This window comes from Pholcus phalangioides, unplaced genomic scaffold, assembly GCF_987345545.1.
Source record: "Pholcus phalangioides strain wild (caught in Gottingen) unplaced genomic scaffold, Ppha-v1.0 ptg000020l_1, whole genome shotgun sequence".
NCBI lineage: Eukaryota > Metazoa > Arthropoda > Arachnida > Araneae > Pholcidae > Pholcus > Pholcus phalangioides.
Genome location: NW_028301613.1, coordinates 469541 through 488150, shown reverse-complemented (window position 1 = coordinate 488150; position 18610 = coordinate 469541). Strand labels below are relative to the sequence as shown.

At 39.7% G+C, this 18610-nt stretch overlaps 1 protein-coding gene across 1 annotated transcript in view; it reads right to left on the bottom strand.

Moving 5' to 3' along the window:
- The window catches only part of LOC149070695 (protein Wnt-11-like), a 44240-nt gene extending 25841 nt beyond the window's left edge, over positions 1-18399 (bottom strand). Inside the window, exon 1 of the mRNA XM_089248687.1 lies at positions 18067-18399. Within this exon, the coding sequence (XP_089104813.1) occupies positions 18067-18143 (77 nt within the window). The 5' untranslated portion in view covers positions 18144-18399. The remainder of the gene's footprint in view (positions 1-18066) is intronic.
- Between the last annotated feature and the right edge of the window lie 211 nt (positions 18400-18610).

The window sequence follows — 18610 nt, the reverse complement described above, 5'->3', positions numbered from 1 at the left end:
CTCTTAAAAATGAGTTGGAAACTTTTGTACTCCTGCAAGTGAGTGGGAAACATTTGCAGTCCTAAAAAGGAATGAGAAGCTTTTGCAGTCCTAAAAAGGAATGAGAAACTTTTGCACTCTTAAAAATGAGTTGGAAACTTTTGCACTCCTGCAAGTGAGTGGGAAATTTTTGCACTCCTGTAAATGAAAGGGAAACCTTTGCACTCCTAAAAAGGAATGGGAAACTTTTGCACTCCTGCAAGGGAGTTGGAAACTTTCGCACTCCTGCAAGTGAAAGGGAAGCCTTTTCAGTTCTACAAATGAGTGGGGGAAACTTTTACAGTTCTAAAAAGGAGTGGGAAATTAACTACACACTCCTAGAAAACGGTTAGGAAACTTTAGCACTTTCTAGAAATGTATGGGCGAGTTGAACACTCTTAGAAAGGTAATAAATTAATATGGGGGCCCTGCTAAGTCCTAGCATGGGACCGCCAACACAAATCCTGGACTATTTCCAGGACGTGGGATCGCAGAGCTAGAAACCCCCATACAACAGAGCGAAATTTCAAGAACTAGACCGTTTTATACAACACACGCTTATTGGTTCTCAGTTGATCCTCTTCTAAAAAAAAAAATCAATCAAATAAGAATAGGGTCCACAGGAGCCCCCCCCCCCTCCCCCGTCTCCTTTCGATACTGATGGACGAGCTACGTAATGGTTCTCATCTCTTTTCCTAAGCCTTCCTCATTCATTGAGACATTAACAACGCGGGTAGGAGCCTATCTTTGAAGAGCGGGGGGGGGGGGGAAATAATTATTGGGGTGGGAAAGGGGGGGCCCACCCACGGTAGGTATATAACTTGGTTGTGGCCGCCACTAATTCTTCCCTCCCCTCTCGTAGGGCGGCAGCTTTTCTGAAGACCTTAAGAAGTTAATGGGGGGGGAGAGGGTACTGTGTGAGTACCTACAACATTATTACCGTGGATGGTGGGAGATAGCCGACAGTTTTAACACGCAAACTGGGATATTTTTTTTTGTAGCCTCACGAACGGGCCCTCACGCATATATGCGGGGATCGATCCTCGGGGCTCTGCCCCCCCCCCCCATCACTAATAATAAAGTTACCCTGTCTTCTATTCTGTGTATAAAAGATAATTATACGTGAGGAGGAAATCACCGCGAGGGTTTTTTTTTTGCTGCTTTGACTTGGAGTTTTGGACCACCCATCGGAGCGGGGGGGGGGGCCCGTTTCTTCTTCATCTTCCACAACGCACTATAGGAAAGGTGAGACAACTGAGTAATTATGTCTTTTGAAAGTGCTCTGCGGTCTATGTAACACCCCCCCCCCCCGTTCATTTGAAGATCTCGCGGGGTTTCCGGAATCCAAAAATCGGCCAAATTGAGGAGAAATATCGCCAAATTCAAAAGTTGGGGGTGGGGGTGAGAAGGCAGTGGTTTCTCAACCGCCGGGCCCTGACATCAGTCATACCCGGTGAGTGGTTCACCGTTTCTTTTTTACCCATTTATTTCTCAGTAGTCCTGTGTATGACACCGGACTTTCCACTCACGAAAATCAACACGGGCCTCGGGCTTCCAAAGGTTTAGAACCACTGCTTTACACCGTCTCCTTCGCTGGAAATCTAGGACCCAAACAGGGCCGTTTCAACGCATGGGCCCCACCTGGGCACCTCAGGAGAAGAGGGGGGGCCTCACAAAAATGAGATCCGGTTGAAACATCCCCCCTCCTTGTACTTTTGCATTGAAGTAAGAAATAAGGGGAAAAACAATCCGTGAAATTTTTGGTACAGTAAAACCTCTTTTTTGCGGACACCGGTGGCACAAGAAAATTTGTCCGCAAAAGAGGGGTGATCGTTAATCAGGGGTTTTGAAAAGCATACATTTGTTACACAAGAGAAGGAAATTATAATTTTGCCGTAAAAAAGGGCGGCAAGTGCATCTGAAGAGGGGGGTGTCTGTTAATGGGGGTTTTTACCGCAATTTGGAGGTCCCTGTTTGACCGGTGTCCGCAAAAGAGAGGTTTCACTGTATTTGGTTGCACGGAGGAGAGGGGGGATCGTTAATCAGAGGTTTTGAAAAGCATACATTTATTACACATGTTAATTGTTATTTGGCCGTAAAAAAAGGGGGACCGCATCTAAGAGGGGGTGTCCGTTAAGAGGGGTTTTTACGGTAATTTTGAGGTCCCTGTTTGATTCGAGACTATCCGACCTGGGCTACCGTACCCTACCTGGAAAATTCTCGAAAAATCCAACTACTTTTCGTTTTTCTGAGGGTCCCCGGGCGGGCCCATGCGTTAAGACGACATTGCAGAGCGGCAAGTTCAGAGGGTTGGGAAATCTGAGGAGTGTGTAGCCATGAAAATTTGTGGAATGGGAGTAGGACGGCGAACTATGTATAACGCTTAATACATCTGCCTCTGTCCAGACAGCAAGGGACTTAGTCTAAGGTTCCTTGCTTCTTCTTCTTCTTACCAGGCAGGGACCTGGCTCTGTCCCGCTAGGGATATTAGCCATTTACTCGGCTGAGTTGGTCCGTGCTGAAGGTGTCCGACCGGGAAGCCTTCGAGATACATTCGAAGGCCATCCGGTCCGGCACATCCAGCCCTCTTTCCTCTTTTTATCCATGATGAGGGCACTATCCAGTCCCCCCCCCACTCCCATCAAGCAGCCTAGCATTAGTGGTGTCCCTGTGGGCCGCTCGTTCCGACCTGATTTGATGCAATTCTGCCATCTGGCTCCTTTCCAAGCTGTGGCTCCCGATGTTGCACATGCGCACCACCCAGCGAAGCCCTACCTCTCCAGAATTTCTTCATCATTAAATAACAATTTAACAATTATTTACAAAAATTAGGGTCCCTTGCTGTCTGGACAGAGGTGGACCTAGTCCCTTGCTGTCTGGACAGAGGCGGACCTAGTCCCTTGCTGTCACTCAGTGAGTGACCCAACCTAGAGAGTTTGCAAACACTTGAATGACCAAACGAGTGACCTACAGAGTAAGAGACCACATCAGTGAGTGACCAAAACAGTGTGCAAGCATGTCAGCATGGCCCCCACATTCTGAAGCAGGGCCCCTAGGCTGGGATCTTTTACGGGCCCCCGCCCAGACTTCCACGGGGGCCTCCTTTATGATGAATTTATAACGTGAAAAAACAAAAAAATGATTAAAATTCTCACGGGCCCCAGGACTGGAGCCTTGTCAGCCCACCCCTTGTGGGGGCCATGCATGTGAGTGGCCAAAACAGTGTGCAAGCATGTGAGTGGCCAAAACAGTGTGCAAGCATGTGAGTGGCCGAAACAGTGTGCAAGCATGTGTGAGTGACCAAGGCATGTGCAAGCATGTGTGAGTGACCACGGCATGTACAAGCACGTGAGTGACCTAGATTGTGAGTGTGAGTGCTAGTATGTGAGTGGCTTAAACCATGTGAAAATATGTGAGTGACCAAAATAATGTGCAAGGACGGGAGTGACTAAAACAGTGCTCAAGCATGTGAGTAGGCAAAAGAGCGCTTGGAGCGTGAGCAAGCATCAGAGCGTGTGTAAGCATGTGAGTGACCAAAACAGTGTGCAAGCATGTGAGCGACTAAAATAGTGTGCAAAATGTGTGTGTGTGACCAAAACAGTGCTCAGGCATCAGAGAGTATGTGTGTATGTGAGTGGCTAAAACTATGTGCAAGCATGTGAGTGGCTAAAACTATGTGCAAGCATGTGACTGACCAAAATAGTGTGCAAGCATGTGAGTGACCAAAACGGTGTGCAAGCACGTGATTGACCAAAACAGTGTGCAAGCCCGTGAGTGACAAAACAGTGCTCAAGCATATGAGTGGGCAAAAGAGTGACTTGGAACGTGAGCAAGCATTTGAAAGAACAAAACGAGTAACCCACACACCGAGGGACCTGGCCAGTGAGTTACCTAAAGCGTGTGCAAGCACATGTGAATGACCAAAAGAGTGAGCTATAGAGCAAGAAACCATGTCATTGTTTAACAACCAAAAGAGAGGACCTAGGGCGTGTTCAAGCATGTGAGTGACCAAAATGAGACAAAGGTGCAGGCTACTTGTAGGACGTGGGGGGAGGCCCAAGCAGGTCATAGCACATGGTGGCGAATTCAAGGAAAGAGTAGTCCAGAAAATTAGACTAGAATTGAAGAAGGGTGGCAAAATTCGTCTAGGCCCCCAGGCGGAAAAACCATAGTTGCGCTTCCGCCTGAGCTGTGACACAGGCATTTTGAGGATGGGGGGGGGGACAGGTCGGTGCCCCCATACTATTATTCCAGAATGCACAGAGAGGCTGAAAAGAAATGAACAGGGACGGCTCTTATTATACTCGTAGCTTCTACCCTCACAGGACCGTTCCATCGCCCACCAGGCAGTGCCGTCTAAGGCATGGGGCCCACCTGGGCACGGCCCGGGGTACTCAAGAGAAAAGGGGACCTAACAAAAATGGGATCTGGTTGAGATTTTCGAAAATTTGCCTGGTAGGGCCTCAGAAAAATCATTTGGCCCAGGGGCCCATGATGCTCTTAAGACGGCCCTGCCACCAGGAGGCGATATTGCCCACTTCGGGAAACACTGGGTCAGTAAAATAAATTCCACGGATCCATCTCACCGTCACCAGAATTAAAGCCACGCATCCATTTTAGTACCAAAATTAGGGCCATGGACCCCTTGCTCCGATGAACTGACCCCCTTTTCAGAATAACATTCAATCTGTACCAGTGTTAATTGTTTTCTAATAACAGCTCACGGACCCCCCCCCCCCACAAAGGCTTCTCAGGGCGGACCCTGGGTGGAACCCCTGCATTGAGACGAACATTTGGATTCCAAGTGGAGGGGGCCGGCTTCATCATAAACTGTACTGAGAATCATAAACTGATTCTCTGTACATGTCTACAGCGAAAAAGGGGGGGGGGAAGTAAAATCCCCGGGCCAAGAATCCCGGGGCAACCGGTCCCCATCCTAGTACATGCTCAAATCACAAGGGATGTACCTTGCACTGGGATTTCTTTTTTTTTTTATGCTGCTATACATGTACAGAGAATCACAATTTATGGGGAGGGGCGCTCCTCCACTTGAGTGGAGACCCAAATGGTCGTCTCAACATGGGGAACCCTAACCAGGGATCCTTGAGGAGTTTTCAGGGAGTTTGTGAGCTCGTGCTTGCTTGGATTAGAATCATTTATTTCTGAATGTTATTCTGAAAAAGTTTCATCAGTGCAAGAGGTCCGTGGCCCTAATTTTGACGATGGTGGTCCGTGACCTTCATTTTATTGATGCAAAGGGTCCGTAGCCCTAATTTTGACGATGGTGATGGATCCGTGGTCTTCATTTTATTGATGCAAGGGGTCCATGGCCCTAATTTTGACGATGGTGATGGATCCGTGGCCTTCATTTTATTGATTCCATGGGTCCGTGTTCTTAATTTTGGGGATGCGTGACCTTCGTTTTATTGATGCAAGGGGGTCCGTTGCCTTACTTTGATGATGGATGACAATGATCAAAAAGAATGATCTGTGGCCATCATTTTATTGATGCAAAGGGTCCGTGGCCTTTTTGGGGAAACGATGAATCCGTGGCTCTAATTTTGGGCCTTCCTTTTATTGATGCAAAGGGTCCGTGGCTTTTTTGGGATATGATGGGTTCATGGCTCTAATTTTGGGCCTTCATTTTATTGATGCAAAGGGTCTGGGGCCTTATTTTTGGAGATACAAGGGATCCATAGCCGCCCGCCATTTTTTTTTTTTTTTATGCGAGGGGTCTGGGACTCATAGGCGGGGATGGACTTGAAAGTCTGGCTGTGTGAGAGGAAGGGGCGGCAGATGATGATGATGATGTCAATTCATATATGCGCATATTAAATCAGTCAGCTCCGACTTTGACGCTGGGCGGGGGGGGGGCGTATCTCCGCTCATGCTGGGGGAGGGGGGCTGCCCTGAAAGTTACGCGAAAATTCGCTCGACAGGTCCGTTTATCGCCAATAACGGGCGAATAAGTCGCCAAATACAGGAACTATGTCTTGTGGGGCGACGGGGGAGGGGGGGGGGTGGGGAGGGAGCGAGAGAAGATCTCGAATTATCCGAATTACGTCTTTGTCCTTCAGTCGGAGCCATAAACTTCACGAAGAGGGCGTCCACCAACTAGCACCTCCGTTTTCAGCGAATCACCGCCCTTTAAACACTTCTTTTTTTGTCCCTTGCTCAATACCATATCTTAATGTTCTTTACCCTGGGGTCCTGTGTGGTTTCCTCCAAAACACGGGACGATTTTTATTCCTCCCTTGAGGGGAATAATCCATTAAAAATAAATTGGGAGAAATAAAGACGTTTAACCTATAACATGACAGGGTTGTAAAAGAAAACCGTGTCTCTTTTAATACGTCCGAGAACCCAAAGGCCCCCCCCCCACATCCTATGCCGAAATATTTCGTGGGGCCCAATGGGATCGAAAATGTTAGCATGAATACATACTCAACCCATGGCCAGTGGGATATTTACAGGGTAAAGGGAGGCTTAGTGGGCTGCAAGTTTCAGCGGGGCGGCAAATTTGAGGAATGAGTGGCCGAGGAAATTAGTAGTGACCTAGAGGAATTGCAAGCACGTGCACGGGCAAAAGAGTGACCTAGAGAGCAAGGGACCAGATCAGTGAGGCATCTAGAGCGAGTGCAAGCATGTTGATGACCAAAAGAATGACCTAGAGAGCAAGGGACCAGATCAGTGAGGCATCTAGAGCGAGTGCAAGCATGTGGATGACCAAAAGAATGACCTAAGAGCAGTGGTTCTCAAACTTTTCTGAGTCGCGGAGCCCCTTTCAGTGTATAATTTCTAAGGCGGAGCCCTGTTTAACTCGAGGAGCCATTTTTAGTATATTATTTATATGGCGGTACTCTTTAGGCCTCTTTCTTTGTTTATCAAATTTATTGATTTATTTTATTATCCTCGGAGCACTGGTTGAGACTCGCTGACCTAGAGCATGTGTAAACGATCAAAAGCAAGGAACCGTGTCATTGAGTGACCAAAAGAGTGACCTACAGCTTGTGCAAGTATGTAATTGACCAAAACAGTGTGCAGGCATGCGAGTGACCAAAACAATGTGCAAGCATGTGAGTGACTAAAACAATGTGCAAGCACGTGAGTGACTAAAATAGTGTGCAAGCATGTGAGTGACTAAAATAGTGTGCAAGCATGCGAATGATTAAAAGAGTTACTCAGAGAGGGTGTGAGCATTGGAGTGACCAAAAGAGTGATTTAGAGAGACACGTGCTCTAGCTGGATTGGGGAAGAGGCCAAGCGGGATGTAGCACAGTTTCATAGGGGCGGCAAATTTGAGGAATGAGTTACCGAGGAAATAAGTAGTGACTTAGAGAAATTGCAAGCACGTGAGTGGGCAAAAGAGTGATCTACAGACAGGGCCGTCTTAAGAGCATCTTGGGCCTCCGGGCAAAGTGATTTTCCTGAGGCAAATTCGGGAAAACTTCAACTAGATCTCATTTTTGTTAGGCCCTTTCTTCGCTTGAGGCCCCCGGGCCCATGCCTTAAGACGGCACTGCCTACAGAGCAAGGGAAAAGATCAGTGAGGGATCTAAAGCAAGTGCAAGCATGTGAATGACCAAAAGAATGACCTAGAGCATATGTAAACGATCAAAAGAATCACTCTTACTGAAGGTTGAACACCTTTGGTACAGAGTAAATGTCAATGTAAAAAAGTCCTCAAAGTTAAGGCGCCTTCTTCTATAGGTGGTCTTTATCCCCCAATGGCATTTAACAACTTTTGCCATCATGCTTCTGGCTGCATGCCTTGCCGGTAAAAATAGGGGTGGGGGGGGGGGGAAGCTCGGACTCGCACTTTTTACCGTGAGTGCCTTCCTCACTCTCAAGCCTGACTCATTTGCGAAGAATTCCCAACGAAGAAGGTTTTCCAGAAAATGGAACAGACTGTAGTCACTAGGCTTAAGCATGGCCTACCGCATGGGCCTACCTGGGCAAAAAAATGAAAATACCTATCACCCCCCCCCCACATACCCGTTAAAATGCACTCGTAGCTCACACTTTTTTAGGTCACACAACATGTTCCCCCTCATGGCCCACGGGCAACTATAGCCGTCGAAGATTGAGATTTCCCACGGTAAATGGTGATCCTGATTAAACAAATCTTTGTTTAATCTTACAATACGGTTGGAAATTAAAATTAAAGAAAAATTTCAAATCACGAGTCATTTTATCGTGGCCCGATGCTGCGGACTAATCCCGAAATTCAGGCACGATACATCGAGCTTCAGAGGCTAAATAGTGAAATTCAAATATGGAATATCGATGTTCAGGGGACTAATTCCGAAATTCAGGCACGATACATCGAGCTTCAGAGGCAAAATAGTGAAATTAAAATATGGAATATCGATGTTCAGGGGACTAATTCCGAAATTCAGGCCCGATACATCGAGCTTCAGAGGCTAAATAGTGAAATTCAAATATGGAATATCGATGTTCACGGACTAATCCCAAAATTCATTCACGATACATCGGGCTTCAGAGGGTAAATCGTGAAATTCAAATGTGGAATATCGATGTTCAGGGACTAATCCCGAAATTCAGGCACGATACATCGAACTTCAGAGGCTAAATCGTGCAATTCATAATGGAAAGATCGAAGTTCGGAGGCCAAATCTCGAAATTCAGATAAAAAACATCGTTCAGAATCACATCGCTATGTGATGAAATTCGAATGCGAGGCATCACAGTTCCGACACGAAGCATCGAAGCAAACATCGAATCGTGAAATTCAAAAGCAGAACTTCCACAAACTTTAGGCCTTAGGTCACGAAATTCTAACGAATCTCGAGCCAAATCTCGAAATTCAGACGAAAAACGTCGAAGTTCAGAAGCTGTATCATGAAATTCGGATGCGAAGCATTTCGTTCAGACACGAAACAGAAGTTTCGGAGGCTAAATCATAATTAAATTTTAGCGGTTAAGTCATGAAATTCGAACAAAAAAGTTGGAAGTTTGGAGGCTAAATCATGAAATTTTCCCATTTTTTTTCTTCTCTTTACTGTATAAATGTAAATAAAAAATTTTATATTTTTCAGACTTTTCACTAGGATTGCATCTTTAGACAAAATGGATAGAGGCCAATGGATATCTTGCGGAGGCAAATCATAATAAGTAATTATGCCATTCAGTTCTGTATCCTCAAAGGCCTTCAGACACATGTCAGCAGCAAAATCAGTTATTTTGAAATTAGTTCAATCTCGTCATATAATCAGTCAAACTTCATTGAAAATTCAGACCAGTCGGGTTAAGACGAATTATTTGTTCACATCGAATGGTATTCCATCACAGAACAGCATGTTGCGAATATAAAATATCCGTAAAACAACTTGCGCTAGTGTCTTACGCATGTCTATATTTTTCGTTCCTGAATTTTATTATTTAGCTTCTGAACTTCGATGTTTTTCGTCTGTATTTCATGATTTATCCCCTAAAATTTGTTGTTCTGCTTCTGAATTTCCCGATTTGACTTTCGATATCGCGTGTCTGAATTTCATGATTTAACATCCGAAAACTTCTACGTTTCGTGTCTGAACTGAATTTCAGAAATTTCCGATGCTTCACATCCGCATTTCATTATTTAGCTTCTGAACTTTGATACTTCGCGTCCGAATTTCATTATTCAGCTTCGAAACTTCGATGTTTTTCGTCTGAATTTCCGAGATTTGGCCTCCGAACTTCGATCCTTCGCGCTTGAACACGATTTAGCCTCCGAAAAGTTTGATGTATCATGCCTGAATCTGAATTTCCCTTGAACTTGGGTATTGTTGGGTGAAATACTGTCCAAGTTCAAGAAACTAATAACTCTATCCCTGCGTTTCTCAACCCATGGTCCGCGGATCACAAGTGGTCCGTGACGGTATCATTGGTGGTCCACAGATATCTATATATATAAAATTTATTTTCTGTGTGTCTGTGTGTGTGTGTGTGTGTGTATGTTCTCTATACAAATCTACAATATTAGATCGATCGTCGCCAAATTTTGCATATATACCAAATGGGACCCGACTTGAACGATAGGCTACTTTAAAATTTCGTCAGCCCAGGGCAAATGCCCCAAACGGGCAAAAAACTGTCCGGCAACAATGGTTTTTGGGCCTCAGCAATCACTTTCGGAACGTTTACTTTGGTTACCGTGGTTCCCTAGCAATGCGTTTCAGACGTGTATATGCCTTTACAACGGTTTGTCACTTCTTAAATCCTGTTAGTATATGTATAATAGTTTATGCCTTTATAATGGTTTGCCACATTTTCAATATACTCTCAGTAATGAGGCTTTTTGAATAGACGTCATAATCATCATCAGCATCGCTTTGAGAGTCAGGAAAAGGGTGACCCTCATGGAAATCAGTGCTAAAATTGCCGATTTTACTGTAGAAATGCGGAAATTAGTGGGATTTTCCGCCCCATCAATAATTTTAAAAATTGTATTGAATTCTCGATTTTTGAAATATTCAGTTCGCTTAGAGATATACGAAGCCCAGGAGATTAAACAAGAAGTAATTAGCCAAACCTATACTTTTGAGTTGGATATTCGAGCAATATCATTGATTTCATTTATATCTTCTCAAGTATGAAAATTAATGTCTCTTTTGATATTTATTTGCATAAATTCATGTGGGTTAGGATATTTTAAAATTAGTTATGAGCCCGTGAAAAGTGCATCGAAAAAATTCCACAGCTTTAACTAAGGATTTTTGGAAGCTGGAACAGACAGATGGATAACTTGAAGTTCAGGGTGGGGGGGTCGAAATACCTAGCGGCCCCTTAAAAAAAGAAAAATATATATTCATTTCTACGTTTCTGTGTAAATCTAGATTTGTTTATTTCATGAATCGCGCAGGTCGCCATATTGGTTAACTTGGACGCGGTTTGTATGTCCCTCAAGAAAAAGAGAGGGAGATATCACGTGATCCAAAAAAGCCTCATTGAAGAAAACCCGGGCAGCGCCGGGTATTATAGCTAGTACTTAATAAAAATGTTAACCCGTTGTAAGGCCAGGATTACACTATAAGAGTTTGATGAAAGATCTTTTGCAAAACTTGAAGGGAAAAAAACCAACCAATAAGCCTATTGGATACGTTCGCTCAAACGCAACCGATACGCTTATTGGTTGCATTTTTCAAGTTTAGCGAACAATCTTTTATCAAACTTTTATAAAGTAATCTCGGCCTTATTGATATTATCCATATGGGGTTCAAATAAAATTACAACTTCATACTTCGGTTTATCATTATCATTATACATTCGGTATACATCATTGAGAGGAATGCAAGAAATTGCGATCCTAAATACGGGATATCACTAAATTTTGACAAATTTATTGCTATTTATGCAGTTTGCTAATTACTGATAAAAAATTTTTGAAGGGTGTCTAAATGCTGCCAGAAATCGTAGTTTTCAAAAATATACAGTATTTCACGAAAAAAAATTCAAATTATTTGATGACCATATTTCATTGAGAAAAATACGTAAACTGTGGGATCTCTTTAAAATTTACCTTTAAAAATATACGGGACATCACCAATAGTCATCAGAAACCTTATCAGAAGTACGCACAACCACCAATCGTAATTTAAAAAAAAAAAGAGGAAAAAAAACGTTAAACCTGACAAATATGGGAGATGAATACAGTGGATCCCGTTTACAACGTTTTTAAAAAAACCGTAATTGAAAAAGTTGTAAGCGGGAAAACGCTTTAAATGAGAAATCTTAATGAATATTATATACTTATATTTAGGAAAGTCGTACTAAGCGGGAAAACGTTCTAAACGTTATAAACGGAATCGAGTGTATTTATAATTTTTTGCCACAATTATCATAATATAATTCATATTATGAAAACGCTGTGCATATACGACTTTCGTAAATAATACAAATTCAAATAAATACCGTTGAAAAAAATCGGAACAACGAAAATTACAATGAATATCCCGTAATACGGGACAAATTGTTTCCGGCATTTTACTGGCCCTTGTTTTCAGAAAGGTTGGGAAACGCACTGCTCTCTCTTATCGTATCTCGAGAATTCAACTAAAAGCGAAAAACTTGTCTTAACGTAATAATTTTGTAGTTTCACAATAATGTCAAAATACCAGAAAGCATTTGGACTGTCCTAATACGAAGAGAACATTATTATCGTTGGAAAATAATAATAATAATAATGACAGGAAAAAAGCGAAATTCCTCAGCCTACTATTTCGACAATTTTCGTTTTTTCACAAAAAAAATGCTCTTCTTTGTCTGATTCTCCTTTTCTTGTCAGAAAAATGGCCCTTTTTCTTTTGACAATTACTTAAGCTGTCCATATTTGTTTATACTCTCGTCAACCTTGACACGCATAATTGGTCAACAGAAAAGAGTGAGACATTCAAAGTGGTGCTGGACAGCATAAACGGAAACATTCTTGGAATTTATGAGGGTTTCCTCGACATTTCTTCGTCATATTGCGAGGAATATTTTTTTAAAGTGAGGATCTTTTATATGGCGATATCTTGCCCAAAACAAATTGGGGTAGGCTGTGTCGTAGACGCGGCCTCAAGTTTTGGCGTGAATACGTTCTTTGGGCATCCCTTTGCGTGGTTTGGTAGGTATTGACATAATGAAATTGGCATCATCGGATTTGTCTTTGGAATAGCTAACAGACGATACCGATATTGTCTATTTACGTTGCGAACTTCCCGAGATATAGCGTAAAGCAATTTCGTTACGAATGAGGTCCTTGTGCTGCTGTCCAGATCGAAAGACATCTTAAAATCCGTAGGATATCATCGGATTTGCCTTTGGAATATCTATCAGGCTAATATCTATCGAATATCTATCTATTGTCCTGTAATTACGTTACGAAAACGGGGCGCCGCGAGACTTGCTCAGACCGGAGCAGGCATTGAAACCATAATTAAACAGGTATTAACATCATTGGATTTGTCTTGGCAATGCCTATCAGACGGCATCATTAGCTTATGTTTGCGTTGCAGAACTCTCGAGATATAGCGTAAAACAATTTTGTTACGAAAAATTGGGTGGCGAGGCACCGGACCGAACTTTTAAAACTAGAGTGTCATCATTAGCTTTGTCTCAAAAATGCCTATCGGACAACACCATTGGATTTTATTTGCGTTGTGAACCTCTCGAGATATAGCGTAAAACAATTTCGTTACGAAGGCTGGCCGCGAGCCTGGTGCCTACACAGACCGGAACAGGTATTAAAACCAGAATAACATCATTGGATCTGTCTTAAAATTGCTTATCAGACGGCGTCATTAGCTTCCGTTCGCGTTGTGAACCTCTCGAGATACAGCGTAAAACAATTTCGTTACGAAAGCGGGGCCGCAATCCTACATTGCCCAGACGCAAGTGGCTTTAAAATCAAAGTACCATCATTGGATTCGTCTTGGCAATGCCTATCAGACGGCATCATTAACTTAGGTTTGCGTTGCAAAACTCTCGAGTTATAGCGTAAAACAATTTTGTTACGAAAAAGTATGGCGAGCCACCGGACGAACTTTTAAAACTAGAGTGTCATCATTAGATTTGTCTCAAAAATTCCTATCAAACAACACCATTGGATTTTATTTGCGTTGTGAACCTCTCGAGATATAACGTAAAACAATTTCGTTACGAAAGCGAGGCCGCCCAGCCTGGTGCCCAGACCGCCAAACGAGAAGTGGTATTGGCTTGATGACATGTACCCGCAGACATACAAAATACTGATTTATTCTGAATATTTCCCGAGACACGAGCGTTTTTAAATTATTTCGTTGCTCAATTTTTTGCGAATGCGCACCCAGTATCGTCAGATGATTTAAAAGATGTGATCACGTCAAAAACTCAATTTCGTAATTTTCCGCATGAATAATGTCTGCCGACAGCCCTTGCTTGTAAACATTAATTGCGATCAATATCGAGGATAGGAATGTTCCAGAAAAATCGAGTTGTATCCATCTACCCTGGGAGATAAGATCAAATATTTGTTTCCTGACCTGCAAGAAATGCGATGATTGTAGAGATTAACCACCTGATACGTGTGAAATTTACGGTCAGAGTCGCATGAGTGATGGCGAAGTTCATGAATTGGTGAGACTGTTTGGGAAAGTCCAGGAGAACTATTTACGTACGTAACAACAGCGTGATTCGTCATGCACATTTTGTCGAACTTCCTCGAGGTTCGTGAACTTTGCCATCATCGTATTCGTACTGTGCGGATCAATGTTTCGCGTCTGAATTTTATTACTTACCTTCTGAACTTCGATGTTTCGCGTCTGTATTTCATGATTTAGCCTCTGACGTTCGATATTACATGACTGAATTTCATGATTTAGCCTCTGATGTTCGATATTACATGACTGAATTTCATGATTCAATCGCTGAACTTCGACGTTTCGCGTCTGAATTTCCTGATTTAGCCTCTGATGTTCGATATTACATGACTGAATTTCATGATTCAATCGCTGAACTTTCGCGTCTGTATTTCACGATTTAGCTACCGAACATTTCTCGATATTTCGCGTCTGTATTTCACGATTTAGCCTCTAAACCTCGATCTGTCTAGGCGCGGATCTAAAACAAATTTTAGAAGGAAAAAACAAAAAATTCAGAATTGATGCGAGAAATAATTTAAGAATTGAAAATTCATATTTAATGAAAGAAGTATTTTTTCAGAATGAAAAAACCTTCAATAATTTAGGGTTCCTGTTTAAGTCCGGTCTCGTTGTAACGTCCATTAAGATGCCACGGTACATTACATTAAGTCAGGGGCCTTCTATCGTTCAGACACGGTGGGCCGAACTGAAACTTCCCACGAAGCCCGCGGGCTACCAAACCAACTCACGTAACTTTGTCACATCTTGATAGAAGGGGCCAGTTGGGCACGCCAAAGTTAAACCGGGACAAAAATAATTAAAGAAATTATTTATTCTGAAATTATTTCTTTCATTAATTATCAGTTTTGATGAGTTCTCAAAAACATTTTTAGCACTGATTCAGAAAAGTTTTTTTATTAATTACTGATTAAATTAATTAATTCTGAGATTAATTGTAATCTGAAATCATTTCAAATGATTATGTAACTATTTATTTAGGTATATAGAATTCTGAAATCATATTTTAATAGAACGAAAATAAAAGATTCCTGAATTCAAAATGTGTTTGATTTCTGGATTTTTAAATTTCTGTAAAAACAAATTTCCGATTAGGTTTTCCGAAAAAAATAAAAAATTTTTAAAAGCATTTTTCTGACGAGTTTTTTTTCTCTAAATATCTAAGAAATTCCTTTTTTCTCTCTTGAAATTTATAGATGCAGTTTTTCCCCAAATTTCTAGAAATAATTTTACTTGAAATTTCCAGATTTGATTGTTTTCTTCAAATTTTAGGTTTTATTCATGTATTTATTTATTGAAGTCTCGAAATTTTATTTTTTCGAAACATTGAATTTTTTTTCCCTTCAAATTTCCAGATTTTCCTTTTTTTTCTTTCAAATTTCTAGATTTTATTTTTTCTGTTAAATTTATAGATTTTTTTCAAATTTGTAGATTTAATTTTTTCTGTTAAATTTATAGATTTTTTCAAATTTGTAGATTTTATTTTTTCAAAATTTGCAGATTTCATTTTTTTTCAAATTCGCAGGTTTTATTTTTCTTCAAATTTGGAGATTTCAATTTTTTTTTTTTTCAAATTCCTAAATTTTGTTTTTTGCGAAATTATAAAACTAAAAAGTTTTAAACTTTTATCTCTTTTTTTTTTTCGAAATTTATCGTTTCTAGTTTTTAAATTTTTCATTTTCACTGTTGAGTAGAATTTCTTGTTTTTCTCACACAGGTAGAAATTATTATTTCTATTATTTTCTACTTTATGAATTTTAATTTTTCTTTTTGTGATTCTTTTTAATTTTCTAGTTTAGAATTGAATGGCTTGTGTTATTATACCCCAATTTATTTTTTTGGTTTCTAGATTTAGAAAAAAAAATCCGAAACTATTTATATATAGTCGATCCCTCTTATAACGTTTTCCCGCTTAGTACGACGGATTTTCGTGGTTTCAACTCTAGTTCTCATTAAGATTTCCCCGCTTACAACGTTTCTTCATGACGGTTTTTAAAAAAATGTTACAAGCGGGATCGACTGTATATGCATTTTTAATTTTTTTTTTTTTTGAACTCACAAAATTAAATTTTCAAATTTAAAAAAAGAATCACTAATTTCATTTATTTGTCGAATTTCAGGTTCTTTTTCAATTTTTGGATTTTAGTGTGTGTTCATGTTTCTAAATTTTAAGAAAGGTATCTATTTCAAAACTGAAATGTATGTGTCTACATCTGGATTTCAAGATTGCGATATTGACAATTTCAATTTTACATGCTGCAGTCGAATCCCGTTATAACGAACTCCAAGAGCCCGAAGAAATCACTTCGTTATACCGAAATTTCGTTATAAAGGAATTCCAGGTTTTTGCATTGTTCCTATGTAAACTTATCTGGAGGATTAAAAAAAGTGTTCGTTAAAACGAGATTTTCGCTATAATGGTATTCGACTGTATTTAAAAGTATTTTTGATTACCAAAACGTTTTAAATCCAATGGGGATTTATTTCTATAAAAAAATGTAAATTCGTTTATTTGGGGTATTTTTAATTTCTAGATTTTCTTTCCCAATTTTATTTTTTAAGAAAATTTTCGTCAATATAATATATACATACAGATTTCTCTTTAAAATTAAATTTTTTAATTCACAAATTTCAGTATTTAGATCTGAAAATACCAGAATTTTTTGGGAATGAAATTTATAATTTCTTGGAATTTTGAATTTCTTTGTTGACAATTATTTTGAATTATTTGATATTATTTTTAGGTTCAAAATATTTTTTAAGTATTTACTTTCAATATCATTTATTACATTTTTTTTAGATATTTTAAATTTTCTAGTTTCGAAATTGAATGCTTTTTGTTTTTAGATACTCTATTTTACCAATTTTAAATTTTTAAAATTTCTAGATTTAAAAAAAATCATATTTCTTCATATACAGTCAAACCTCGTTAGTTTGTCACCCGGTTAACACGTCACTCCGCTAACCGGATCACTGTTTGGAAGTCCCAATTATCCTTAGGCAGGAATTGGCACAGCTATGGCTTACTCCGTTTAACGAGTCACTCCGCTTATCAAGTCATATTTTTGCTCTCTCAAGAGTGACTCATTAACGAGGTTTGACTGTATATCGCTTTGAAATACAATTTGTACATTGAAATACAATACACAAATTCAAATTTTCAGATTTATAAAAAAGAAGTATACTAATTTTTCTTTTGTAAAAAAATTTCAGTTTTTTGGATTTTGGATTATTTTTTTGAATTCCTTTGTTAAAAATTGTTTATTTTCAATTTTCCGGTGTATTGTTATGTACCGTAATGTGCTGTTTCAATTTTTCTTGTTACTTTTTCAAATTTCTTCAAGCTTTTGTTTTCAGTTGTTTTAATTGTTTTGGGAAACAATTTTTTTTTTCCGTTTCTAGATTTTTTTCAATTCACGAATTTGAATTTCAAGATTTAGAAAAAAATAATTACCAATTTTTTTACTTTTGTCGAATTTCAATTTTTGAATCTTTTGCTTCAAAATTACTTTCATTTTCCCGATATTATTCTTATGAGTCAATCTACGCTAATGTGTATTTATATATAGGTTAAAATAATGCATTATACATATATATAAATAAATATATAATATATATATATATAAATATATATATAATATATATATAAATATATATATAATATATATATATATATATATAATATATATAAATTATTAACTTATTATTATATGTATAAAATATTACATATATATATATATATATATTCATTACAAATTTTTTTACACGTATTAATTAGAAATTCGTGTCTCATTGGGGTCTTTAGAGACCATTTTCAATTTTTTTTTAAAATTACCGAGAAAATTGGAAGTCGAGAATTCAGTATATACAGTCGTATTTACAATAAAATAAATTCAATTATAAGTAAAAAAACGGGACATTTACTCACATCCAATGAACAGCCGAAGCGCTCTGGAGCGATATCGAAACGATCAACGGGACGACGATCAGCAACGCCTTTGTCATAATTAACGCACAATCCAATTAATTTATAGTGAAATTCCTCATCAATTTTTTTTTTTTTTGCTCTAATTACTGTCGGTCATCGCGTGACTAACGAGTGACGTCCACCCGTGATGACGAAATAATCCCGATCCGACGTCTCTTCCCCCATGGTTTGCTTTTTGGACGGACGGACGGACGGACGGACGGAAGAATCCGTTTGTTCGTGGATGGTCGGGTCCTTTGTTGAAATGCCGCCTTTTTTCACACCTGTGCTCACACCAAAGGCGCCGTCCGACCAGGTAGGTACGACATGATTAACAGGTTGCAAAAAAAAAAAAACGCAAAAAAATAGCAAAAAATAAAAAACGGTCTTCGAGGTTCGGAAATTGGCAGTTTATCGCCTCTAGTTTTCTCCCGTTCCGTTATATTTCCAGATTTGATAATTATAAATGGACGTAATTGATCGTTTTTTTTTTTTTGCATTAGAA